Source organism: Petromyzon marinus, chromosome 38 (assembly GCF_048934315.1).
Source record: "Petromyzon marinus isolate PM22_M1 ecotype Great Lakes invasive population chromosome 38, UKy_Petmar_22M1.pri1.0, whole genome shotgun sequence".
Taxonomy (NCBI): Eukaryota; Metazoa; Chordata; class Hyperoartia; order Petromyzontiformes; family Petromyzontidae; genus Petromyzon; species Petromyzon marinus.
The window spans coordinates 5159901-5186935 of NC_133704.1; the positions used below are offsets into that span (position 1 = coordinate 5159901).

Genomic DNA, 27035 nt, shown 5'->3' on the forward strand with positions numbered 1-27035 from the left:
GTGGTACCGGTGTGGTGTGGGTATCGGTGTGGGTATTGGTGTGGGTATCGGTGTTTGGTTGTTGACGTAGGCGTCGGGGAGAGGGGGGGCGAGGGCGGGGCCGGCGTTAGTGGTGGGGGGCGCTCTGCGTCATCACTGCCATGGCCCCCCCTCCCCCCCACACGCTATCCGCCCCCCCCATTCCAGAAGCGCCCAAGCCAGATCTGTGTGTGTGTGGTAGTGTGTGTGTGGTAGTGTGTGTGTGGTAGTGTGTGTGTGTGGTAGTATGTGTGTGGTAGTGTGTGTGTGTGGTAGTGTGTGTGTGTGGTAGTGTGTGTGTGTGGTAGTGTGTGTGTGTGGTAGTGTGTGTGTGTGGTAGTGTGTGTGTGGTAGTGTGTGTGTGTGGTAGTGTGTGTGTGGTAGTGTGTGTGTGGTAGTGTGTGCGTGGTAGTGTGTGCGTGGTAGTGTGTGTGTGGTAGTGTGTGTGTGGTAGTGTGTGTGTGGTAGTGTGTGTGTGGTAGTGTGTGTGTGGTAGTGTGTGTGTGGTAGTGTGTGTGTGTGGTAGTGTGTGTGTGGTAGTGTGTGTGTGGTAGTGTGTGTGTGTGGTAGTGTGTGTGTGGTAGTGTGTGTGTGGTAGTGTGTGTGTGGTAGTGTGTGTGTGTGTGTGTCGGTGTAGCGCGCTACGAACCCGGCGACCCGAGTTCGATCCCCGCTCACGGCCAACACCGGTGACGATGATCTCAACCGGTATTGGGCCTCCCCTAGGTCGACTCAGCCTTAAACGGGTAACTGATGCGGTGTGTAAACATCGCCACTGGGGAGAAAAAGGCGGCAGGGCGTGGTGCTGGCCACCCACCCCCTCGTGTGCCGTGCCGGCCTTCATTAGGTGCTCCAGAACAGCACTTGCCCCAACAGTCCGTCAAGGCTATACGGGGGATATGTGTCTTTGTGGAGGTGCTCGCAAACAGCACTTGCCCCAAGGAGCTGGCTATACGGGGGACCTTTGTCTTTGCGCTAAGCGCCCTGCCGCCTCGAACCCGCAAGGCCGAGGTTCGATTCCTGCTCGCAGTGTGGCGAATATTTGAACCGGGTCCTGGGCCTCAAGTGAGCACCCGGTGATACGACAGCGCCACTGGGGAGACAAAGGCGGCCGGGAGTCGGCGCTGACCACCAACAGGAACCACCGCCGCCGTCACGCACCGTACCACGCGCTCCTTACTCACAGCACCGTGACCACCCCACCCCCAGCAGTCTCTTTAAAGGCAACATGGGGGAGTGGGGGGAGAAGTGGGGGGGGGGAGAAGTGGGGGGGGGGAGAAGTGGGGGGGGGGGGAGAAGTGGGGGGGAGGGAGAAGTGGGGGGGGAGAAGTGGGGGGGGGGGAGAAGTGGGGGGGAGGGAGAAGTGGGGGGGAGGGAGAAGTGGGGGGGGGGAGAAGTGGGGGGGGAGAAGTGGGGGGGGAGAAGTGGGGGGGGAGAGAAGTGGGGGGGAGAAGTGGGGGGGGGAGAAGTGGGGGGGGAGAAGTGGGGGGGGGAGAAGTGGGGGGGGAGAAGTGGGGGGGGAGAAGTGGGGGGGGGAGTGGTGGTGGGGGGGGGAGTGAGAATCTTTGCCTTCGTCTCCACACGTCCGTCTGCTTCGCATCATCTGGGGGGGCAGCAATACTCGCTGGGTAGGGGCCCGTGGCCCCCCGAGAGGAGAGCGTCATTGACCACGCGGATGTAGCCGTCGATGGCGGCCCGCATCGGCGCCGTGAAGGGGTCCCAGGCCAACTTGCGGCGTCCCGAGCGCTTGAAGCTCCCGTCCCTGTGAGCCTCCGTGCACAGCAGCCGCTCCTCCTCCTCCTCCAGCGCCGCCGCCGCCGCCGCTGACGCTGACGGCGGCGACTCCGCGGACGAGGGCGTCGATGAGGGCGATGATGACGACGACGATGGAGGATGAAGAGGCGACGGCGGCGCTGTTGGTGAGGATTGAGACTGGGATGAAGATGACGACGACGATGATGATGATGATGATGACGATGGTGTGGTGGAGTTGGAGTAGACAGCGGGCTGCTGCTGCTGCTGCTGGTGGTGGTGGTGCTGCTGGTGGTGCTGGTGGTGGTTGTGCTGGTGGTGCTGTTGGTTGTGCTGGTGGTTGTGTCGCTGCTGCTGCTGTTGACGGTGGTGGTGGTGGTGGTGGTGCGGCTGTGGCGGCTGCGTGGCGAGAGGTGGCGCGCCCAGGAAGGCGACCATTCGCCGCATCTCCGCGTGGAGCTCCCCGCGTAGCCGCTCGTAGTGCACCACGAGGAGGAGGCGGCGGCGGGGCCCGTAGCGCAGCCAGTCGAGGGCGTGCGACACCCACCAGGGAGCGTAGCTGTGCACGAAGTCCGGCCACTCTGCGCGCGGGGCGGGGGGGGCGTGGGGACAGGGGGGGGGAGGGGTGACGAGTTGAAGAATTGAAGGGCGGAGGGGATTTGGAAGAGGGAGGAACGATGTGGGGAGGGGGTGATGAGGATGGGGGGAGGATGAAGAAGGATAATGGGGGGGGGGGGTGTGGCGGTAATGAGGAGGGGGGAAGGGGAGGGGGTGGTGGGGGAGAGGGAGGGATGGTGGAGGCGGGGGAGGGGGCAGTGATGAGTCGAAGAATTGAGGGAAGGGGAGAGTGGTGGGTGAGGAATGATGAGGTGAGGGAGTGAGTCACTCCAGGAGTTGATGGGATGGGGTGGAGGGGGGAGGTAAGGGGTGGGTGAGCGGAGTAATGGAAGAGGTGAAGGGATAGGGGAGTGGGGGGGAGGGGGGTGAAGTCAGGTCAGAATCAACGCTAATCGACAAATCGATGAATCTTCACAGCCCCCCACCACCATCTCCCCCCCACCACCATCTCCCCCCCACCACCATCTCCCCCCCACCCACCTTTCCCCCTCCACCTCTTCTCGGACGCGTAGCCCAGGTGCCCCCCGTACTTGCGGTTGAACTCGGCCACGAGGGCTCGGTAGGGGTTACGCATGAGGAGGATGGCCGAGTCGAACGCCTCGATCTCACGCCGCCCGCTCTCGTGAGTCTTCACGCAGAGCGTGCGCCCGCTACGCCAGTGATCCTTCTCTCCCTTGAAGCCTGGGGGGGGGCAAGGGGTGGGGGAGGTGGGGGGGCAGGGGGCGGGGGAGGTGGGGGGGGGGGCAGGGGGCGGGGGAGGTGGGGGGTGGGCGGGTGTTAGAGTTTCGGTGGCCGTGAGCGGGAATCGAACTCGGTTCTCTGCCGGGTTCGTAGCGCTCCACGGTGGCTCGGAGATGTTAACTACCTCGCCTGGTGTGCGGGAGGTCGTGGGTTCGATCTCGACCCTGACGCCTGCTGCTGCTGCTGCATATTTGGAGATTGCGGTGTCTCTCTCTCTCTCATCATCATCACGGTGGCTATGAGATGTTAACTACCTCGCCTGGTGTGCGGGAAGTCGTGGGTTCGATCTCGACCCTGACGCCTGCTGCTGCTGCTGTATATTTGGAGATTGCGGTGTCTGTCTCTCTCATCATCATCACGGTGGCTATGAGATGTTAACTACCTCGCCTGGTGTGCGGGAGGTCGTGGGTTCGATCTCGACCCCGACTTCTGCTGCTGCTGCATATTTGGAGATTGCGGGGTCTCTCTCCCCGTGGTCGCGTGGAGGTTTCTCCAGGTCCCCCGGGGTTTTCCCCTCCCCATTTAGAATCAACATCGCGCGTGGCTATGAATGTCCACACATGACGATAAGCCACTTCGTTGAGCTATCATTCGTGAACGCCCGTTCGCTTGTCGAAAATAGCTACGTGGCAGCTTAGTGGGACCCTTACATGGCAGAAAAAAAAACACACACACACACACACTTTGGTTTGAAAGTTTTAATTCACGCTCCCGCTCCCCAGCACTTGCTCCGACTCACCCTTGTTGTAGAGAGAGCCGTCGAAGTAATAGCTGCCCGTGTAGTAGCCCGTGGCGAGCTCGATCAGGTGGCGGGTCCACGTGTTGCCGGCGCCGGGGAAGCTGGCGAGGGCCGTGAGTCTGCGGCTCCGCGCCGGCAGGAACCGCTTCTCCACGCAGCGCTTGTCTGTGTGGGTACAACACCCACCACCAGCACCACCATAAACACCCACCACGACCACCCACAACCATAAACACCCACCACCACCCACCACCACCATAAACACCCACCACCATCACCACCACCCACAACCATAAACACCCACCACCACCCACCACCACCATAAACACCCACCACCACCACCCACAACCATAAACACCCACCACCATAACCACCCACCACTATAAACACCCACCACCACCCACCACAACCACCCACAACCACCACCAATCACGTCACCACCACCCACCACGACCACCACCACCAGCCACGCTGCCACTACCACCAGCGACGCCACCACTAACCACGTAACCACCACCCACCACCACCAACCACGCCACCACCCACACGAACCCACACAGGCCACACGGCAGCAGCACAGACACGTGGGGTTCATCATCATCATTATTATTGTTGTTGTTGTTACTCGCAGCCCACACGTTCCTTTCAACGTGACCATCCATCCGTCCTTCTCTCCCCACCCACCAGCCAACCAGCCAGACAGCCTGCAAAACTTTTATTTTCTCCAACAGATGATTGTTAAAGAGTGCGCAGGCGGTGCAACAAGCCCATCGCCACCCACCCAGCAGTTCCGCAAGGGTAGCCCACGAATCCGGAGGAGCTTACTGGATGCTCCTGCCAATTCTTTGCACCAGAGCCTATGACCAATAGACTCACACTTAGATCCATGGAATCGCGCTTAGATCCATGGACTCGCACTGAGATCCATGGACTCGCACTTAGATCCATAGACTCGCACTTAGATCCATGGACTCGCACTGAGATCCATGGACTCGCACTGCGATCCATAGACTCACACGTAGATCCATAGACTCGCACTGAGATCCATGTACTCGCACTGATATCCATGGACTCGCACTTGGATCCATAGACTCACACTTAGATCCATGGACTCCCACTGAGATCCATGGACTCGCACTGAGATTCATGGACTCGCACTGAGATCCATAGACTCACACTTAGATCCATGGACACGCGCTTAGATCCATAGACTTGCACTGAGATCCATGTACTCGCACTGATATCCATGGACTCGCACTTGGATCCATAGACTCACACTTAGATCCATGGACTCCCACTGAGATCCATGGACTCGCACTGAGATTCATGGACTCGCACTGAGATCCATAGACTCACACTTAGATCCATGGACTCGCACTGGGATCCATAGACTCGCGCTTAGATCCATAGACTCACACTTAGATCCATGGACACGCGCTTAGATCCATGGACTCGCACTGAGATCCATGGACTCGCACTGGGATCCATATACTCGCACTGGGATCCATAGACTCGGGCTTAGATCCATAGACTCACACTTAGATCCATGGACTCACGCTTAGATCCATAGACTCACACTTAGATCCATGGACTCGCACTGGGATCCATAGACTCGCGCTTAGATCAATATACTCACTCTGACATCCGTAGACTCTCGTAGAGACCCATAGACTCACACGTAGACCCATAGACTTGCACTGAGATCAATATACTCACTCTGACATCCGTAGACTCTCAGTGCGATCCATAAACTCACACGTAGATCCATAGACTCGCAATGAGGTCAATATACTCACTGTGGGATCCATAGACTCGCGTAGAGATCCATAGATTCACACGTAGATCCATAGACTCGCACTGAAATCCATGGACTCGCACTGAGATCCATAGACTCGCACTGCGATCCATAGACTCACGCGTAGATCCAGACTCGCACTGAGATCAATATACTCACTCTGACATCCATAGACTCTCAGTGCGATCCATAGACTCGCGTAGAGATCCATAGACTCACACGTAGATCCATAGACTCGCACTGGGATCCATAGACTTGCACTAAGTTCCATAGACTCGCACTGAGATCAATATACTCACTCTGACATCCATAGACTCTCAGTGCGATCCATAGACTCGCGTAGGGATCCATAGACTGACACATAGATCCATAGACTCGTGTAGAGATCCATAGAGACTCCCAGAAGCATATATATCGACGACATTACATGGAGATCGGTTTATATATATAGTATTGGTTCAACGACATTGTTCGTGAGTGGGAATCGAACTTGGGTAGCTGGGTTGGTAGTGCATTGCGCTAACCACTGCACTACCCTTCCCACACACACACATCACAACAATAACAAATACCCCCCCCCTCCCACAGCTTTCCACAGACTGTCTGGGTAACATAAAAACCAAGACAAAGAACCCCCGTATAGCCTTCATATACGTTGGAGGCAAGTGTTGTTAGCGAGCACCTATGAAGGCTGGAACGGCACACGAGGGGGTGGGTGGCCAGCACCACGCCCTTCCGCGCTTGTCTTCCTGGTGGCGATGTTTACTGCACACCGCACCAGGTACTCAATTTGGGGCTGAGTCGACCTAGGGGAGGCCCAGGCCCCGGTTCAGGCAATCGTCGCCGGTGTTGTCCGTGAGCGGGAATCGAACCCGGTTGGCCAGGTTTGTAGCGCAGCGTAGGGCTAACCGCTACGCTACCGCTCCCCACAGACACACGCACACAGACGAACACGTGCAGCTGTCCACCGCAAAATATATTTGGGGGGGGGGTGAATAAAAACTTCCCTTCACATTTCAAAACATGCGCCCGAATTTGCATACAAATTCAATAGCCCGCCCCCTCCACCACCATCACCACCCCCTCCACAGCCCCCCTCCCCGAAACGCCACGCAGTTGCATGAGTTCCGACTGCAAGAAAAAAACAACACGTGACAGCACAGAGAGAGAGAGAGAGCGAGCGAGAATAATTTCTCTCGGTTTAACAGTGGCAAACATTTGCACATTTGCCAAACAGCGACTCTAACCCCGCGGTCCATGATGCATATTCTCAGCCGCTAAACAATATACAAAACGGCTACATTTCTATTTATTACCACGACTTTGGTTTACCCAACAAAGGCTTTAGTGAGCCTCAAGACTCTTTTCCAGAAGGGTCGAGATCTTTACTCCCTCGCCCGGTATGCAGGAGGTCGTGGGTTCGATCCCGAACCTGACGCCTGCTGTATATTTGGAGTGTGCGTTTTCTCTCTTTCATCATCATCATCACGGTGGCTTGGATATGTTAACTCCCTCGCCTGGTATGCAGGATATCGTGGCATCGATCCCGACCCTGACGCCTGCTGTATATTTGGAGTGTGCGTTTTCTCTCTTTCATCATCATCACGGTGGCTTGGATATGTTAACTCCCTCGCCTGGTATGCAGGATATCGTGGCTTCGATCCCGACCCCGACGCCTGCTGTATATTTGGAGTTTGCGTGTCTCTCTCACTCTCCCCGTGGTCACGTCGATTTTTCTCCCAGGCCTACATGTTTTTTCCCCCCTCCACATTTGGAGTCAACATCACGTGTATTTTGCTGCTGCTGTACATTTCCACGTGATGACGAGCCACTTCGTTGAGCTATCATTTGCGATAGCCAGGTAGCTTCTGAACGTGAGCTACATATCGTAATGGGGCCCTTACCTGGAAGAACGCAACAAATTGCTGCAGTAGAGGGTGGAGGGAGGGATGTTCAGCTTTTGTGTGGCTGATCCTAATTGTGAAATTTGCTGCTACTATTTTGTTTGAACACAGGCCACCCGAACTCGATTCCCCGTTCACGGTCAATACGAGTGTATGAACGGGTTCTGGGCTTCCGCTATGTCGACTCAGCCTCAACCGAGTACTTGGTGCGGTGTGTAAACATCGCCACTAGGGAGACAAAGGCGGCTGAGCGTGGTGCTGGCCACCCATCACCTCGTGTGCCGTGCCGGCCTTCATAGGTCGGTCGCTAACAGCACTTGCCCCAACAGTCTGTTAAAGGCTATATGGAGGATCTTTGTCTATCTGTGTGCACGTGTGTGCGTCTGTCTGTGTGCACGTGTGTGTGTCTGTCTGTATGCACCTGTGTGTGTCTGTCTGTATGCACGTGTGTGTGTCTGTCTGTGTGCACGTGTGTATGTGTCTCTGTGCACGTGTGTGTGTGTCTGTCTGTGTGCACGTGTGTGTGTCTGTCTGTGTGCACGTGTGTATGTGTCTGTGTGCACGTGTGTGTGTCTGTATGCACGTGTGTGTGTCTGTGTGCACGTGTGTGTCTCTCTGTGTGCACGTGTGTGTGTCTCTCTGAGTGCACGTGTGTGTGTCTGTATGCACCTGTGTGTGTCTGTGTGCACGTGTGTGTCTCTCTGTATGCACGTGTGTGTGTGTCTGTATGCACGTGTGTGTGTCTGTGTGCACGTGTGTGTCTCTCTGTATGCACGTGTGTGTGTGTCTGTATGCACGTGTGTGTGTCTGTGTGCACGTGTGTGTGTCCATGTGCACGCGAGTGTCTGTGTCCCGGCGTCTATAAATAGAGTGGAGCATCGGTTAGTGTCGGCTAACGCCGCTGCGCATACAGATCCCTGAGTGTGTGAGAGCTGGGGGTGAATGCAGATCGTGGGGGGGGGGGCGGCGTAGGGAGGGGGGGGGGTTGTGGGGGGCTCACTTCTGGATTAACTCTGGAGACCACGAAACATCAGCAGTGTCACGGCGAACGCGTCCCCGGCTAATGCGTGCACACTTTGTGTCAACACAAACACGCGTTGCGCACACGCATACACAAGAACAAAGATTTCCCCGTATAGCCATCTATCGACTGATGGGGCAAGTGCTGCTCCAAAAGCGCGCACCGACACGAAGGTCGGCACGGCACACGAGGGGGTTGGGGTAGCCGGCAGCACGCCCAGTGGCGGCGTCTTGGTTGGAACTCGGGTGACGCACATACACGCACGCAATCACACGCACACACGCGCACGCACGCGCACGCAAACACACACACACGCGCACACACGCACGCACATACACGCACGCACATTCACGCACGCAAACACACACACACACGCGCACGTACGCACACACGCACACGCCAACATCCCTCCGTGATGGGAAGTTCATAATTTGTTTGATATTTAAATCAATAAATAAGCCGAGGAGGCTGTGCGTGTGTGCGCGCGTGTTTTGGGGGAGCGTAGCGGTTAGTGTAGCGGTTAGCGCGCTGCGCTTCGAGCCTGGCGAGCCGAGTTCGATTCCCTCTCACGGCCAACACCAGTGACGAAGATCTGAAACCAGTCCTGGGCGTCTCCAAGGTCGACTCAGCCTTAAATGGGTAACCTGAATCGGTGTGTTAATATAGGCGGCCGGAGCGTGGTTGCTGGCCACCCACCCCCTCGTGTGCCGTGCCGGCTTTCATAGGTGCTACTGGCTAATAGCACTTGCCCCCTGCAGTCTGTTCATGGCTACACGGGGGATCTTTGCCTTTGTCTTGGAGAGTGGAGAGCGCTGATTTGTAATCAATCATTTGGTGTCTGTGGGTGGAACCGGCGAGGCCCTGACCCCTTCACACTCACGCACGCGCGAATGTAAACACGCGTACACACACACACGCGTACACACACACACGCACGCCATCACTCATGCACAGAGATTCCCCGCCGCGCAGCCTTTAACAAGGCTGTTGACGCTTGTGCTGTCGGCAAGCACCTATGCAGCCACTGCACACGCGCACAAAGATCCCCCGTGTAGCCTTAACAGACTGTCGGGGCAAGTGCTGTTGGCGAGCACCTATGAAGGCCGGGACGGTGCACGAGGGGGTGGGTGGCCAGCACCACCGCCCGACCGCCTTTGTCTCCCCAGTGGCGATGCTTACACACACCGCACCAGGTGCTCATTTGAGGCTGAGTCTCAAATGGTTCAGATAAATCGTCACCGGTGTTGGCCGTGAGCGGGAATCGAACCCGCTCACGGCCAACACCGGGTTCATAACCGCTACACTACCGCTCCCCACACACAGAGACTCACACAGACACAGAGACTCTCACACACAACCTCACAACAACAACAACAGCGATTCGCCACTACGTTTGCGGTGACGTCACCACGGTGCCTGTGCCAGGCTAGGTGCACTCGCTGGCAGGAGGTCGCGGGACAAACCCACGTGACTGACTGAGATGACAGGCCGATGTACCACCCGTGCCCCCTACTGTGCCAGCTGTTAGCGAGCGCAAATGATGGCCAGCACTGCACACGAGGGGGTGGGTGGCCAGCACCACGCCCGTCCGCTTTTGTCTCCCTAGTGGCGATGTTCACACAGCGGACCAGATACTTATTTGAGGCTGAGTCGACCTTGAGGAGGCCCAGAACCGGTTCACAGATCCACACAAACTCACACACAGAGGCACACAGACACACACACAGACAACCAGACAAACAAAGACACACACACAAACACACAAAAACAAATACACATACAGACACAAACACACAGACTCACACACACACAGACGCAGACACACACAGACAACAACAACCGCCATTCGCCACTAAGTAGCGGTGACGTCACCACGACGCTTGTGCCAGGCCATGTGCACCTTGAGGCCACGTGAAGTGTCGAACGCCCGCTGGCAGGAGGTCACGGGGCAGACCCAGTTGCCACCGGTCGGCTGACTGAGATGACTGAGATTAGTAGCTGATGCACCACCTGTGCCCCCTACAGTGCCAACTTGCTGTGCTTTAGCCACCCGGCGCTCCGCTCGTTGTTGTGAGCGTCGTTCCTACGCCCTCCGTTGTTGTTGGAGGGCGACTGCCTCCAACTGTCCAGTAGCGTCCTTCACGAGCCTCCTCCACAGAGGCCGATCTTGACACCGCTGGTACCAGTCATCGGCAAGTCCACTCAGCTCCACGTCCTCCTGTACCACATCACTCCATCTCTTCTCTAGCCCGTGCCGCGCCCGTTTAGCTCCCTCGATCCGGCCGAACAAAAGCTGTTTAGGCATGCGGGCTACATGATCCAGCCAACGCAGCCTTGCATGCCGGAGGAGCTCACCGATGGGACTTTGCCCAGATCTTTCAAGGATTTATGAGCTCCTCACACAATCCAGGATGGATCGTAGGCAGGCCAACCTAAATGTTTCTAACCGGCGAGGATGCTCCCCATGTATGGGAAATACCTGGGCAGACACAGACTTACAAACACACACAGAGACACAAAGACAAAGATCCCCCGTATAGCCTTAACAGACTGTAGGGGCAAGTGCTGTTAGCGAGCACCTATGAAGGCCGGAACGGTACACGAGGGGGTGGGTGGCCAGCACCAGGCCCGACCGCCTTTGTCTCCCTAGTGACGATGTTTACACACCGCACCAGTTACTAATTTGAGGCTGAGTCGACCTAGGCGAGGCCCGGGACCGGTTCAGATAATCGTCACTGGTGTTGGCCGTGAGCGGGAATCGAACCCGTGTCGCCAGGTTCGTAGCGCAGCGCGCTAACCGCTACACTACCGCTCCCCACACACAGAGACACACACACAGACTCACACACACACACAGACTCACACACACACAGACACACACAGACTCACACACACACACAAACAAAGACAGACTCACACACAGACACACACGGACTCTCACACACCCACACACACACAGAGACCCACACAGACTCTCAACACACACACACACACACAGAGAGACTCACACAGACTCACCGGACACCTGAGTCTGGTAGACGCTCACGTGCGAGTCGCTGCCGCACGCCTCGCTGGGCTCGCCGGGGCAGCGCGAGGCGCCGCAGAGGCGCTCGGCGCGTGGCTCCCGCAGCGTGAACCGCGGCGTGGCCACCCCGCAGCGGCACAGCAGCGGACCCGCACCCACGGCCGCCAGCACCAACTCCTGGGAGCACGCGGGGGAGGAGCGCGAGGAGGGGTACGGGGATGAGTAGGAGGGGGAGGAGGAGGAGGATGATGAGTAGGAGGAGCAGGAGGATGAGGAGGAGGGGGCGGAGGATGAGGAGGATGAGGAGGAGTAGGAGGATGAGTAGGAGGATGAGTAGGAGGGGGATGAGGAGGAGGATGAGGAGGATGAGGAGGATTATGAGGAGTAGGAGGAGCAGGAGGATGAGGAGTAAGAGGATGAGGAGGATGAGGGGGATGAGGAGGATGATGAGGAGTAGGAAGAGCAGAAGGATGATGAGTTGGAGGAGGAGCAGGACGATGAGGAGGATTATGAGGGGCAAGTTGAGGAAGTTGAGGAGGAGGGATGAGGAGGATGAGGAGGATAATGAGGGGAACAACGACCACAGTGAGCGATGTCACGCTTCGCCGGGTAGGCCGAGTGAGTTCGCCCCCCCCCTCTACCCCGGGTTCGAGTCGCGACTCGGGGTGCCGTGGTTGGGGCCGGGGTAGCTCTGCAGGTCCACGCCCGCACCCCACCACTGCTACAGCACAGGGGCCTGCACGCTGCCGTAGGGCTTGCCTGTGCGACGTTGTTCATGATTAAGGACCCACCGTCTCGTGTTCATCGCGCGCAATCACGGCTCTCTTGAAACAGTGACGGGGATGTTTTGTTTTGTTCCACCGAATTCAACAACAACAAACAAAAATGGCTCTTCTTGCGATGTGCGTTTGCCGAGCCCTCTGTTCTCCAGGGTGTGGTGCATCGGAGTCACAACACTCTGGTCAGGGCTCTACCGGGGGATCGTTGCCTTTGCGTGTCCGGGGAGACTGTAGCGGAGCGGCTAGCGCGCTGGGGCCCACGCACGGCCAACACCGGTGACGATTATCACGAACCGGTCCTGGGCCTCGACTCATCTTGCAATTAATATCTCGTGGACATCGTCACTTGGGAGACAAAGGCGGCCGGGCGTGGTGCCATCAACCCCATCCACTCGCGTGCCGTGCCGTGCTTCAGAGGCGCCGCTCGTTAACAGCACTTCCCCCACACAGAGTGCAAATCTTTGTCTCTGTGTACGTGAATGTGCGGTGTGTACGTGAATGTGCGGTGTGTACGAATGTTCTCCCCCTGCTCTGCATGGATTTCCCTCCGACTTCTCTTGACCAACCCCCCCCCCAAACCCCATAACAAACATTGTCAGTCTGGGGTGCTCGAATTGTTAATGCTGTTGGTGTACATGCATTCGCAAGTACGTCACTATTTAAACGAATCAACTGCTTTATTTTACCCGGTGAGGCCCCCTGAGCTGTATAGCTCCTTTTTGTCAAAATCGACCTCGCCACAAATGACAGCTCAACGAAGTGGCTTGTCACGTGGACATTTATAGCGGCCAAATAATCTAGAAGCACGCCGATTCTAAACGTGGAGGTAAAAAAAAAAAACCGGAGGACCCGGAGCAAATTCCACGCTCCCACGGGGAGAGAGACACCGCAATCTCTAAATGCACAGCAGGCATCGTCAGGATCGGGATCGAACCCACGGCCTCCTGCATACCAGACGAGGTAGTTAACGTCACGACTCCAGGCGACAACCTCATCAGGTTTTCGGCTGATGAGGCTGGTTGCAATGACCAGGCAAGGCCCGACTGAGCTGCTACACGCCTCTTTTCCCAGAAGCGACCTGGATATCGCAAACGACGGCTCAAAGAAGTGGACTTATCATCACGTGGACATTGCCAAGCAGCCAAACATTCTAAACGCGTGATGTTGAGTCCAAAACGTGGGAAGGAAAAAATCGGAGGACGCGAAAAAACAATCCACACGACCACAGGGAGAGAGACATGATAACTCCAAATGTACAGCAGCAGGCGCCAGGGTCGGGCTCGAACCCACGACCTCCTGTACACCAGGCGAGGTAGTAAACATCTCCTCACCACCGTGGCGTCCACCAGTCCTCACCTTCTGAGTGCAGAAGTCAACGCAGGCGCCCACAGTGAGGTTATGGATGAGTGCGACGACAGGAAGAGCCAGCGACAGATTCTCCGGGGTTTGGAAACAGCCGCGGAAGACTGCACTCCCGTCTGCACGACAAGCACAATGGATATCAATTCTAGATTTGAAGTTGTCGTGACGGCAAGGATCCATACTCTTTGGTTCTTTCGGTGAAGTCACGTGGGTAAAAAAAATAATAATGAAAGTTAAAAAAATAAAATACAAAATAAAATACATCAAATCAACTTTTTTTTTTTTACCTACCTGACTTTACCGAAAAAACGAACGAGCACAATGGATATCCCCTTCCGCCACCGCCACCACCACGTATAGCCCTTTTAACAGACCGCTCGGGGCAAGCGCCGTTTGCGAGCACCATTGGAGGCCGGCACGGGACACGAGGCGGTTGTGTTGTCAGCACCACGCTCGGCCACCTTTGTCTCCCTAGTAGCGATGTTGACAGATCGCTTGAGGCCGAGTCAAACTATCAGCGTCTGTTTATTTCACCGACCGTTGAACATCCCGGCTTGCGAGGTGTACAATATCCCTCAAGGACCTCGCTGTGCTCATTCTCCGCGATGTTCACGGGGGGGGGTTTCGTTTTTTCCCTCGTTAAGTCGCTCCTGTTGCCCGCCGCGCTCAGGCACGCAACTTCACGGAATTCCCGTGTCACATAGCCGGGCAACTAGCTGTCTAAACGGAAGAATCTTCATCATCATCATCATCCGTCTAACAACTACGCGTGACACGTAAACAACGAACATGTGATGCTGTTGTTGGATAAGCAGCAGCTTCTCACTGGGCGAAAATTCATGGTGACCGGTCCTGGGCCCTCGGTTCGACTGCCAAATGCACGTCTCGTGGACACGTGGCGAACATCGCCATTCGCGGGAGACAAAGAGGCGTATTGGGTCTTGCGACGCCTTCAACAGCACGCACCCGCATTGCCCTGTTGAACTCAGGATGTTCGCATCCCCTGTTGAACTCAGGATGTTCAAAGCAGCGTGGGTGTGCGCGCCTCGGGTGCAGGGCTTGCTCGACTAGAACCGTTCACGGGGCGAGAACGATTAAGGAAAGGGAAATTCGCCGAGACCACGTTTTTACGCGTGAACAGCCCCGCGGAAAAGAGAGAGAGAGAGCGCGAGGCCGTTGTGACTTGAGTGCTTTTCATCAAAAGGGGAGATACAAAAAAATAATAATCCAATGACAGAAAATAATCAAATATATATGGGGAGGGAGGGAGGGGGGGAAAAAGCCGAGGAAATTGGAGAGATTGCTTAAGAGGGGGGGAGAAAAAAACCCGTAAAATATATTTATATATAGAGAGGGAGAGACACACAGGAGGGAGAGCTAGCGAGAGCAGATTTCCAAATCGAATCTTACGACGGCAAATTCATAAGCGCGATGTTCCTCGATGTATTTTTAACGGCGAGTCCATTGGCCTTCGGAAATACCAGGGACGTGAGATGAGAGGAAAGGGGAGTGGGGTGGGGTGGGGGGTGGTGGTGGCGTGGGTGTGGGTGGGGGTGGGTTACCGTAATTTACTATAGCGAGGTGTGCGATGGGATGGGAGAGAGAGGGGGAGGAGGATGAGCGGCGGAGGTGGGGGAGCACCCGAAGCTAAGAAATTATATCGGTGATGCTGCTGCTGCTGCGTTGGCGGTGGCGCGCAAAGTAGAATTAACGGGAATAATTAATAGAACAAAACCCCCCAACGCCCACCCAAACAAAAAAACCTAGTGAATAATAACACTGCATTTTGATTCGCCTTCCGCGAGGTGCACCTAGCCTGGCACGAGCGCCGTGGTGACGTCACCGCCACCACTCAGTGGCGAATGACGATTGTTGTTTGTTGTTGTTGTTGTTGTTGCTGCGCGCTGTTGTGTGTGTTTTGTGCGTGTTACACGTTTGTGTGTGTGCATGTTGAACTTCTTTGGCACCGTACCGAGCCAACCGAACTAATCGGAGGTGCGGCGGAAGGACAACAGACTAACAAACACAAAAAAAGCAGTCCTAAAGAAATTCGTCTTCAATCGAGATTATTTGAAAGTTAACAGCTCCCGGTGGCTTCCTAATATCGGAAGGGAAGAGCGTTCCAGACGGCCGCAGCAGCGCATCTGAACGCGCCCGATGCGGTGACCGCCTTTGTTCGATGGCCACAACGCCTCCTCGTGCCTTCAACAGCCACCTGCCCCCAACAGTGTGCCCGAAGGCTACACGGGGGGATCTTTGTCGTTGTGTGTGCCGGGTCTACCCTCAGCATCCTCAGCATTCTCACCGCGAGCTGTCCCCCCCCCCCCTCCAACCCACCCCCCCCCCCCCCCACCTTTTTTTTCGGAACGAACGACCAAAATTATTCCTCGAGTCTCGGCGCATCAATTACGGCGGCATTAGGACACTCCATGAATGATACGTTGAGACTCCGCCGAGCAGACACGACCGGGTTTCCTCGCGTGATGAATGGGTACTGATAGAACGGGCACATCGCTAACACAAAGACGAAACGTGGCCCCGTATAGCCTCCTAAAAGACTGCCGGGGAAGGTTGCGACGCCTGTTAGGGCCTGCACGGCACACGAGAGCCTCGGCCGGCCGCAGCAGGTACTCATTTATAGGTTGAGTCGACCTAAGGGGATGAGGCCCAGGACCGGTTCAGATAATCCTCACCGGTGTTGGTTGGCCGTGAACGGGAATCGAACTCGGGTGGCCGGCTTCGTCACGCAGTGCGCTCACCACTGCGCCACCACTCCCCCGTCACGCACGCGTGCGTTGTGAGAACAGACACAAGGCACCCAAATCCTCATTAAAGACTGCCTTTTGTTTTTTAAACATAAATAACGCAACAAAAACTTCAATCGTCGAATGCGTAAATAATGTTTTTTCTGCGAAGAAGGGCCGTTGCCCGAAACGTCGCGTGTTGTATTGTTTTTATTTCCTGCTCGGGCCACAGTGCTATGGACAAATGTGTTGATATTTATCAACACATTTGTCCATAGCACTGTGTAGCACAATTTTTGTTCGTGGGTAGTAAGTGTTATTTTGTAATTGCTTATGCCTAAAAAGTATAGGAAATGGCAAATTTTCCCCACAAACTTTGCTTTTGTGACCAGGACAGTGATATTTTGAAATTGACCTATTTTCAATGAGAAAACGGGCGAATTTATATATTTTCGTTCCCATTAACGTCAGAAAAAAACAACATGAATCAAAATTAACATGTATTTATACTAAATTTAAACATTACTACGAAATATTTAGATGTGAGTAGTCTTTTTTAGATTTACGATTATATTGTAAATCACTTTCACAAAATAGCCCCCAAATGTAGTCTCCCATCATGTTCTCGTTATACTGTCCTTGGTAGCGGCGTTCAAAGTCCAGTATATCCTGGTGGAAGTGCTCGCCTTGCTCCTCCGAGTACGCTCCCATGTGCTCCTTTAATCTATCAAGATGAGCATCAAGGATATGGACTTTGAGGGACATCCTACAGCCCATTATGCCGTAGTTCTTCACCAGAGTCTCAACCAGCTCCACATCGTTTTCAACATTGTGATTGCCCAGGAAGCCACGAACCACTGCGACAAAGCTGTCCCAAGCTGCTTTTTTCTTACTAGTGAGCATCTTGGGGAATTAATTGCACTCCAGGACCTTTGCCTCACACAGTTTAGGGAAGAAGTCTTGAAGGTACTTGAAGGCTGCCGACTCCTTATCTACAGCTCTGACAAATTGTTTCATAAGGCCCAATTTGATGTGCAGTGGTGGCATCAGCACCTTCCTGGGGGCCACCAGTGGCTCCCACTTGACGTTGTTCCTCCCCACAGAGAACTCGGTCCGCTGTGGCCAGTCCCGCCTGTGGTAGTGCGCCTTGGTGTCCCTGCTGTCCCAAAGGCAAAGATAGCAGGGAAACTTGGTAAAACCGCCTTGGAGACCCATCAGGAATGCCACCTTTTTGAAGTCTCCTATGACCTCCCAACCGTACTCATCATACTTCAAGGCGTCCAGCAAGGTCTTGATGCTGTTGTAATCCTCTTTGAGGTGTACCAAGTGAGCCAGGGGAAGAGACGGGTACTTGTTATCATTATGGAGCAGCACCGCTTTGAGGCTCCTGGATGAGCTGTCAATGAAGAGGCGCCACTCATTCTGGTTACAGGCGATTCCGATTGCCTCGAACAGACTGGTCACATTGTGGCAGAATCAGAGCCCATCTTGACGGGTGAAGAAGCTGCAAAAAGGTTGGTGACGCTTCCTCTGATCTGCGACTTGCACACTTTCATCCAACACGTTCCACTGCTTGAGCCGAGACGTCAAAAGTTCGGCAATGGACTTGGTGAGACCAAGATCTCTGATCAAGTCGTTGAGGTCTATTTGGTTGTGGTAGTATGGGTTTCTCTCCTCAGCTCCACCTCTGAAATTGTCATCTGGATCTACAACGTCTTCCTCGCTCTCTGACTTGCTGCTCTCTTCTAAAGACGGCTGCTCTCTCTCCGGAGGAGCGGGTACGGGGAGCTCATGGCAGTGTGGCACCGGGGCGATGGATGAAGGAAGGTCTGGATACGTGATAGCAGGTGCATTCTTGCCAGTCCGACGTTTGGAAGGGTCCACCATGCAGAAGTAGCAGTTGCTTGAGTGGTCAGTGGGTTCCCGCAAAATTATTGGGATAGCGAACTTCATGGCTCTCTTTTCCCCTCTGTACCATCCTACAAAAATAAATTTATTTCACCCATGACTAATGTGTAAGAGATTTTCGCAACATTTTTTCATATATGATATATTTTTTCAATAACAACAAAACATTTTAAACAAATTTTATAACATAAAATTCCGAGCAACAATTGTCCATCTTCCCTTGCAGAGTTTTTGTTGCATTGCTCGCAAGTGAAATGAGGTGCCCAGGGTTTGTCTTGATACCCGACAGGCATGCCGAAATATGCCTTGTAGGCCTCACACATCTTAGCAGATGCTTCCACAGACTACTTTTTCGCTCTTGTCTTGATAAATTGGCCGCAGACAGAGCAAAATGCGTCTGCCGAATGCATGCAGCCTCTTGATGCCATTTCAGAAAAATGCAGATATGTATCCACTTAGGCAGCTGGAACTAAACTGAACTGGTGGGCTTATACTACTATTTATATTAATGGAAAGTTCTAGAATGTTCTAGAAGTTACTCCAAGTTTACACAGAAATTAATCTATCTGGAATGTTCTAGAAAATAGTAAAATTTCTAAATATCATTGTCCTGGTCACAAAAGCAAAGTTTGTGGGGAATAATAGCCGCTTCCTATACTTTTGAGGCGTTCGCAATTAGGAAATAACACTTACTACCCGGGAACCAAAAAATTGTTACACGGTGTATTTTTTGTTAGGTGTACCTGCGCATCAAATCCTGATGCAGCAGCAATGAACTAATTTACAGCAGAAACAATGTATGCATTAGGAGGTTGTGCTCCAAATTTTGAGAATAATCTGAAAAAATGTCAGGAAAATCTGAAAATAATCCCGAAAATCGGGGCCTAGATTCGAAACGTTTGTAACGTTGCTCATTGAACTCCGACAATAACAATGACGTCACACGGAAACACGATGGCAACTTGAACGAAAACAACAAAAAATCCGACGTTTCGGGCAACGGCCCTTCCCTTCACAGCACGCGGAGGAGGCTGCCTCTCCTGTCACCAATGACGCTTAGCGAAGAGTGAATAGCGTATAGTGAATCCCGCATTGTGCGGTGTGTGTGTGGGGGTGAGCGTGTGAATGATTCGCGTGTAACAAAAAAAACAAATAAATAATTTACGCGTGAGGTTTAGACGCCCCCCAAACTGTAGACCCCCCCCCCCCTAGCCACCCCCTCGTATCCCCCCAACCCCCCACCGCCGTCAATTCCCACCCTGGCTGTGGGAGATCCCCCTTCAGCCCCCAATCCAATTAACGGTAGCCCCTGGGTGACCCTGGACAACGGAGCCATTGAATCACGTGATTACATCAATTAAGCGGAAAGTGTGAGGGTGTGCTGGGGGGGGGGCAGGGGGCGAGGGGGTGTGGGGGGATGGGGGACGACGACAGGTTGGTGGACATGGGGGGGGGGTGAGGTGGTAGAGGTGGCGATGGTGGTGGGGGAGGGGTGGCGATGGTGGTGGGGGAGGGGTGGCGATGGTGGTGGGGGAGGGGTGAAGATGGTAGTGGGGGAGGGGTGAAGATGGTGGTGGGGGAGGGGTGGCGATGGTGGTGGGGGAGGGGTGAAGATGGTGGTGGGGGCGGGGTGGCGATGGTGGTGGGGGATGGGTGGCGATGGTGGTGGGGGAGGGGTGGCGATGGTGGTGGGGGAGGGGTGGCGATGGTGGTGGGGGAGGGGTGAAGATGGTGGTGGGGGAGGGGAGGCGATGGTGGTGGGGGAGGGGTGAAGATGGTGGTGGGGGAGGGGTGAAGATGGTGGTGGGGGAGGGGTGAAGATGGTAGTGGGGGAGGGGTGGCGATGGTGGTGGGGGAGGGGTGAAGATGGTGGTGGGGGCGGGGTGGCGATGGTGGTGGGGGATGGGTGGCGATGGTGGTGGGGGAGGGGTGGCGATGGTGGTGGGGGAGGGGTGGCGATGGTGGTGGGGGAGGGGTGGCGATGGTGGTGGGGGAGGGGTGGCGATGGTGGTGGGGGAGGGGTGAAGATGGTGGTGGGGGAGGGGTGGCAATGGTGGTGGGGGAGGGGTGAAGATGGTGGTGGGGGAGGGGTGAAGATGGTGGTGGGGGAGGGGTGGCGATGGTGGTGGGGGAGGGGTGGCGATGGTGGTGGGGGTAGTGGTGGAGATAGTGGTGGGGATAGGGGTGGAAGGGGTCCCTCGGATCACTTTTAAATCGCGATCGCTGAACCCAGGCCCAAAACGCCAAGCGGCCAGCAACAAACGGTAGGTGTATTGGATACGAGTTGACGCGCTGCTTGACTCTGGAAGAGTTCCGATCGACACGTGAACCACACAATGTATTGGCCATACATCCCAATCGTTATCAGTTACACGACATATAACTAGGTTACACACAGCAGCAGCTGCAGCATCGCTCCCCTCGCTCCCCGTCACTCAAGGACACTTTGCCAGCACGCTCGTGGAAAAAAAGAGTATTCAGATCCTGGGTAAACAAACGTTGTAGCAGTAATAATAATACAAATGTGATCCTAAGAGTTTGGAGTTGGGGGAGCTGGAGACGATGGCAGGAGGGAATTCCAAAGTGGAACGGTGCGAGAGAAGTGAGGTTACCTGCAGTGTGGTGAGTGGGTGGGTAGGTGAGTGGGTGGTTGTGTGGATGAGTGAGTGAGTGGTTGAGTGGCTGAGTCAGTGAATGGTTGAGGAAGTGATAGAGTGGGTTAGTGAGTGGGTGGTTGAGTGAGTGGTTGAGTGGATGACATGGTGATTGGTTGAGTGAGCGTGTAAGCGAGTGCTAGTAAGTGTGATGTTGCGACCCGCAGTGTGGTAGTTAATTGGACGAGTGAGTGCATGGTGGAGTGCGTAAGCGAGCGAGTGGGTGGTTGAGTGTATGAGTGAGTGAGTGGTTGAGTGGGTGAGCGAGCGGGTGGGTGGTTGAGTGAGTGAGTGATTGAGTGGGCGAGTGGTTGTTGATAATGGTTGAACGCGGTGTGTAAGACGAGAGATGTCACCAGACCGTGTCTGGTACAGGCCACAGTACGGATCCTCAGCACGGGTGGAGGCGGAATCAGTGAGAGACAGCTCACACGGAACAGCGCGGTAGAGCATTGTGAGTGATGCAAGAGTAGTCGTGCACAGATGCCTGATCACCATCATCACCGTGCAACTTCTAATTGTGACCGTTCAAATGCACGACACACTGATCTGTCTAGAGGCTGGGGATGTGGACAGGGGCGGAGCCGGGATTTCAGACCGGGGTGACATTCAACAAATGTTAATTTCAAGAATGATTTAGAGAGAGTCGGGCTGTTGACACTAGACGCCATCGGTTGGCGGACACACGCTCTGACAATGCAGTTGGCACGCAGGATGTCACCCCCTGTCACCCCCCCCCCCCCGGCTCCGCCCCTGGATGTGGATGCATTGATTATAGCCGCCGTCGTGTGTCCCTCTGTCTATTTTACATACACGCACGCAACGTACAACTACGTGTGCAAATGTGAATTCCACACGCGTGCTGGTGACAGGGGAGCAGTCCCCCCGTCTCGGCCAATACGCAGGAGGCCTTCCTCGGTGGGACGCTTTAGCTGGAGCACACCGGTTCAATCCCAACTCCCGGCGCCGCAGCTGAAACAATAATGTAACGTTCCTCAACCACACCCACCACCACCCCCCCACCACTTCAACAGCCTCCGTCTGCCCGGCAGAGTATGAATGGGGGAGTTTGGAGAAATCCCTGGAGGCTCTCCGTGTGGGACGGGCGGTAGGGCTGGTGCTGTGCACCTGCGCCACGCGTGACATTGTGTCGAGTCGAGTGCGGCGCTGGTCAATGTCTATGAAGAAATACATCGACGGGGAGGGGGTCTCTGGAGCAGCTACCTCCCCCACCACACCCCCTCCCATCACATCACCATAAGTTGAACAAATAAATGTGTTCATGAGCGGAGACAGGGAATCAGTCGGGATAAGATCTGCGACTTACAGCCACTGTTCACTCTTTCGTGGCTTTCAACGCCTTAGCATACGACGCTCGGATATATATGTGTGAGAAGTAAAAGTTTTGCTGGCTGGCTGGCTGGAAGGAGCGAGGGACGTGTGGGCTGATAATACTGTATACGTGTACAGTATATATACAGGGTGGCCCAAACGTCAGGGCACATAGGGTTATTACATTATTTTAACATCGGCATGAGCAATATTAATCAATTTCCATCATCATGATAATGATTAGTATCGTCTTCTTGCTTAAAACAGGGAAATAAAAAAAAAGTAATTCACGCATCTTTGCGTTCATGTTAATAAACGGAAGTCCGTTTGAACATGCACTAAAATAAATGTCATCGACGAACTTGGGGTGTTTGCCCGTTTCTATCGCGCTGCACCGGGGAGATGGACGCGTTCGTTCTATGTTGCAGCTGACCTCGGGGAAAATATTTACGATGGCATCACCTGACACAGGGTGGTGCACTACTCGCTACGATCAATCTGGCACCCCCCCCACCTCCCACTCCCCCGATGACGACACAGGTGGAATAAGCTCTCTCTCGAAATCAGCTTAAGCCTCCCGTCAACCACGTGACGTGTGCTTGACCACACCCACTCCGAATCTCTACCTTGTGCCCGCCCACTTTGAAAGCAGACGCCGCTCCTACGCGCAGCTCACTTCTGGCCCCGCTCGTTCCTTCTCTCTTCTCACTTTTTTCCCTCCACTCTACATCATCATCACCCTCTCATCATCACCACCATATCACCATCACCACCACCACCATCATAACCCTCTTATCATCATCATCACCCTCTCATCATCACCACCCTATCACCATCATCATCATCATCACCACCACCACCATCATAACCCTCTTATCATCATCATCATCATCACCCTCTCATCATCACCACCCTATCACCATCACCACCACCACCATCATAACCCTCTTATCATCATCACCCTCTCATCATCATCACCCTATCACCATCATCATCACCACCACCACCACCATCATAACCCTCTTATCATCATCATCATCACCCTCTCATCATCACCACCCTATCACCATCATCATCATCACCACCACCATCATAACTCTCTTATCATCATTATCACCCTCTAATAATCATCGTCATCATCAACATCTTATCATCCCTGACATATTGGCCCGGTCATTCCTCCCCCACTCCCCTGCTCCTCCTCTCTCCCTGCTGCCCGTTTTCGGCTACTGATTCTACAGAGCTGTATTGTGACATTTCGTCCAGGTTCAAGTGTCAAGTTTATTTTAGTTCAACCTTCAACCCAAGCGACCAGGATATGTCGCATTTACAAGAGTGAGTGGGTGAGTGAGTGTTGAGTGGGTGAGTGAGTGAGTAGGTGAGTGAGTGAGAGGGTAAGTGAGTGGGTGAGTGCGCGAGTTGGCGAGTGGGTGGGTGAGTGGATGAGTGAGTGGGTGAGTGAGAGGGTGAGTGAGAGGTAAGTGAGTGGGTGAGTGAGTGAGCGAGCGAGCGAATGGGTAAGTGGGTGAGTGAGTGGGTGAGTGAGTGGGTAAGTGGGTGAGTAAGTGGGTGAGTAAGTGGGTGAGTGAGTGGGTGAGTAAGTGGGTGAGTGAGTGGGTGAGTGAATGGGTGAGTGAGTGTGTAAGTAAGTGGGTGAGTGAGTGGGTGAGCGAGCGAGCGAGCAAGCGAGCGAATAGGTAAGTGGGTGAGTGAGTGGGTGAGTGGGTGAGTGGGTGGGTAAGTGAGTGGGTGCGTGTGCTGCGTGGTGAATGAGTGGGTGAGTGGGTGAGTGAGTGGGTGAGTGAGTGGGTGAGTGAGTGGGTGCGTGTGCTGTGTGGTGAGTGGGTGAGTGAGTGGGTGAGTGGGTGAATGAGTGGGTGAGTGAGTGGGTGAGTGAGTGGGTGAGTGAGTGGGTGCGTGTGCTGTATGGTGAGTGGGTGAGTGAGTGGGTGAGTGGGTGAGGGGTGAATGAGTGGGTGAGTGGGTGAATGAGTGGGTAAGTGAGTGAGTGGGTGAGTATGTAAGTGGGTGAGTGAGTGGGTGAGTATTATGACATTTCGTCCAGGTTCAAGTCTCAAGTTTATTTTAGTTCAACCTTCAACCCAAGCGACCAGGATATGTCGCATTTACAAGAGTGAGTGAGTGTTGAGTGGGTGAGTGAGTGAGTAGGTGAGTGAGTGAGCGGGTAATTGAGTGGGTGAGAGAGTGAGTGGGTGAGTGCGCGAGTTGGCGAGTGGGTGGGTGAGTGGATGAGTGAGTGGGTGAGTGAGAGGTGAGTGAGTGGGTAAGTGAGTGAGTAAGTGAGCGAGCGAGTGGGTAAGTGGGTGAGTGAGTGGGTGAGTGAGTGGGTAAGTGGGTGAGTAAGTGGGTGAGTAAGTGGGTAAGTGAGTGAGTGGGTGAGTGAATGGGTGAGTGAGTGGGTGAGTGAGTGGGTGAGTGAGTGGGTGAGCGAGCGAGCGAGCGAGCGAATAAGTAAGTGGGTGAGTGAGTGGGTGAGTGGGTGAGTGGGTGGGTAAGTGGGTGAGTAAGTGGATGAGTGAGAGGGTGAGTTGGTGAGCGAGCGAGTGAGCGAGTGGGTAAGTGGGTGAGGGAGTGGGTGGGTGAGTGAGTGAGCGAGCGAGTGGGTGAGTAAGTGGGTGAGTGAGTGGGTGAGTGAATGGGTGAGTTAGTGGGTGAGTGAGTGGGTGAGCGAGCGAGCGAGTGGGTAAGTGGGTGAGTGAGTGGGTGAGTGAGTGGGTAAGTGGGTGAGTAAGTGGGTGAGTAAGTGGGTAAGTGAGTGAGTGGGTGAGTGAATGGGTGAGTGAGTGGGTGAGTGAGTTGATTGAGCGAGCGAGTAGGTAAGTGGGTGAGTGAGTGGGTGAGCGAGTGGGTGAGTGAGTGGGTAAGTGGGTGAGTGAGAGGGTGAGTGGGTGAGTGGGTGAGTAAGTGGGTGAGTGAGTGGGTGAGTGAGTGGGTAAGTGAGTGAGTGAGTGTGTGGGTAAGTGGGTGAGTGAGTGGGTGAGTGAGTGGGTAAGTGAGTGAGTGAGTGGGTAAGTGGGTGAGTAAGTGGGTGAGTGAGTGAGTGGGTAAGTGAGTGAGTGAGTGGGTAAGTGGATGAGTGAGAGGGTGAGTGAGTGGGTGAGCGAGTGGGTGAGTGAGTGGGTAAGTGGGTGAGTGAGAGGGTGAGTGGGTGAGTGGGTGAGTGAGTGGGTAAGTGGGTGAGTAAGTGGGTGAGTGAGTGGGTAAGTGGGTGAGTAAGTGGGTGAGTGAGTGGGTGAGTGAGTGGGTAAGTGAGTGAGTGGGTAAGTGGGTGAGTAAGTGGGTGAGTGAGTGGGTAAGTGAGTGAGTGAGTGGGTAAGTGAGTGATTGAGTGGGTAAGTGGGTAAGTGAGGGAGTAAGTGGGTGAGTGAGTGGGTAAGTGAGTGAGTGATTGAGTAAGTGAGTGAGTAAGTGGTTAAGTGGGTGAGTAAGTGGGTGAGTGAGTGGGTGAGTAAGTGGGTGAGTGAGTGGGTGAGTAAGTGGGTGAGTGAGTGGGTAAGTGGAGTGAGTGAGTGGGTAAGTGAGTGGGTGAGTGGGTGAATGAGTGGGTGAGTGAGTGGGTGAGTGAGTGGGTGAGTAAGTGGGTGAGTGGTGGGTGAGTAAGTGGGTGTGAGTGAGTGGGTGAGTAAGTGGGTGAGTGAGTGGGTGAGTAAGTGGGTGAGTGAGTGGGTGAGTAGTGGGTGAGTGAGTGGGTGAGTGAGTGGGTGAGTAAGTGGGTGAATGAGTGGGTGAGTGAGTGGGTGAGTGAGTGGGTGAGTAAGTGGGTGAGTGAGTGGGTGAGTAAGTGGGTGAGTGAGTGGGTGAGTGAGTGAGTGAGTGGGTAAGTGAGTGGGTGAGTGGGTGAATGAGTGGGTGAGTGAGTGGGTGAGTGAGTGGGTGAGTAAGTGGGTGAGTGAGTGGGTGAGTAAGTGGGTGAGTGAGTGGGTAAGTAAGTGGGTGAGTGAGTGGTAAGTGAGTGGGTGAGTGAGTGGGTGAGTGAGTGGGTGAGTAAGTGGGTGAGTGAGTGGGTAAGTAAGTGGGTGAGTGAGTGGGTGAGTGGAGTGGGTGAGTAAGTGGGTAAGTAAGTGGGTGAGTGAGTGGGTGAGTGAGTGGGTGAGTAAGTGGGTGAGTGAGTGGGTGAGTAAGTGGGGGAGTGAGTGGGTGAGTGGGTAAGTGGGTGAGTGAGTGGGTGAGTAAGTGGTGAGTGAGTGGGTAAGTAAGTGGGTGAGTGAGTGGGTAAGTGATGGTGAGTGGGTGAGTGAGTGGGTGAGTGATGGGGTGAGTAAGTGGGTGAGTGAGTGGTGAAGTTAAGTGGGTGAGTGAGTGGGTAAGTAAGTGGGTGAGTGAGTGGGTGAGTGAGTGGGTGAGTAAGTGGGTGAGTGAGTAAGTGGGTGAGTGAGTGGGTGAGTAAGGTGGGTGAGTGAGTGGGTGAGTAAGAGGGTGAGTGTTGGGTAGGTGGAGTGGGTGAGGAGGGGGAGTGAGTGGGTGAGTAAGTGGGAGGAGTGAGTGGGTGAGTGAGTGGGTGAGTAGAGTGGGTGATAAGTGGGTGAGTGAGTGGGTGAGTGAGTGGGTGAGGAGTGGGTAAGTGGGTGAGTGAGTGGGTGAGTAAGTGGAGTGAGTGGGTAAGTGAGTGGGTGAGTGAGTGG

General features: G+C 54.6%; 1 protein-coding gene across 4 annotated transcripts in view; it reads right to left on the reverse strand.

Annotated features, from left to right (window-relative positions):
- Positions 1 to 1541: 1541 nt before the first annotated feature.
- Positions 1542 to 27035, reverse strand: part of LOC116950053 (sialate:O-sulfotransferase 2) — a 232344-nt gene continuing 206850 nt past the window's right edge. For all 4 annotated transcript variants that reach the window (XM_076072580.1, XM_076072578.1, XM_076072577.1 and 1 more), the window contains 5 exons: positions 13749 to 13870; positions 11607 to 11790; positions 3869 to 4033; positions 2869 to 3069; positions 1542 to 2351 (listed from right to left, as the gene is read on the reverse strand). In XM_076072580.1, coding sequence (XP_075928695.1) covers positions 1618 to 2351; positions 2869 to 3069; positions 3869 to 4033; positions 11607 to 11790; positions 13749 to 13870 — 1406 coding nt within the window. In that variant the 3' untranslated portion in view covers positions 1542 to 1617. The remainder of the gene's footprint in view (positions 2352 to 2868; positions 3070 to 3868; positions 4034 to 11606; positions 11791 to 13748; positions 13871 to 27035) is intronic.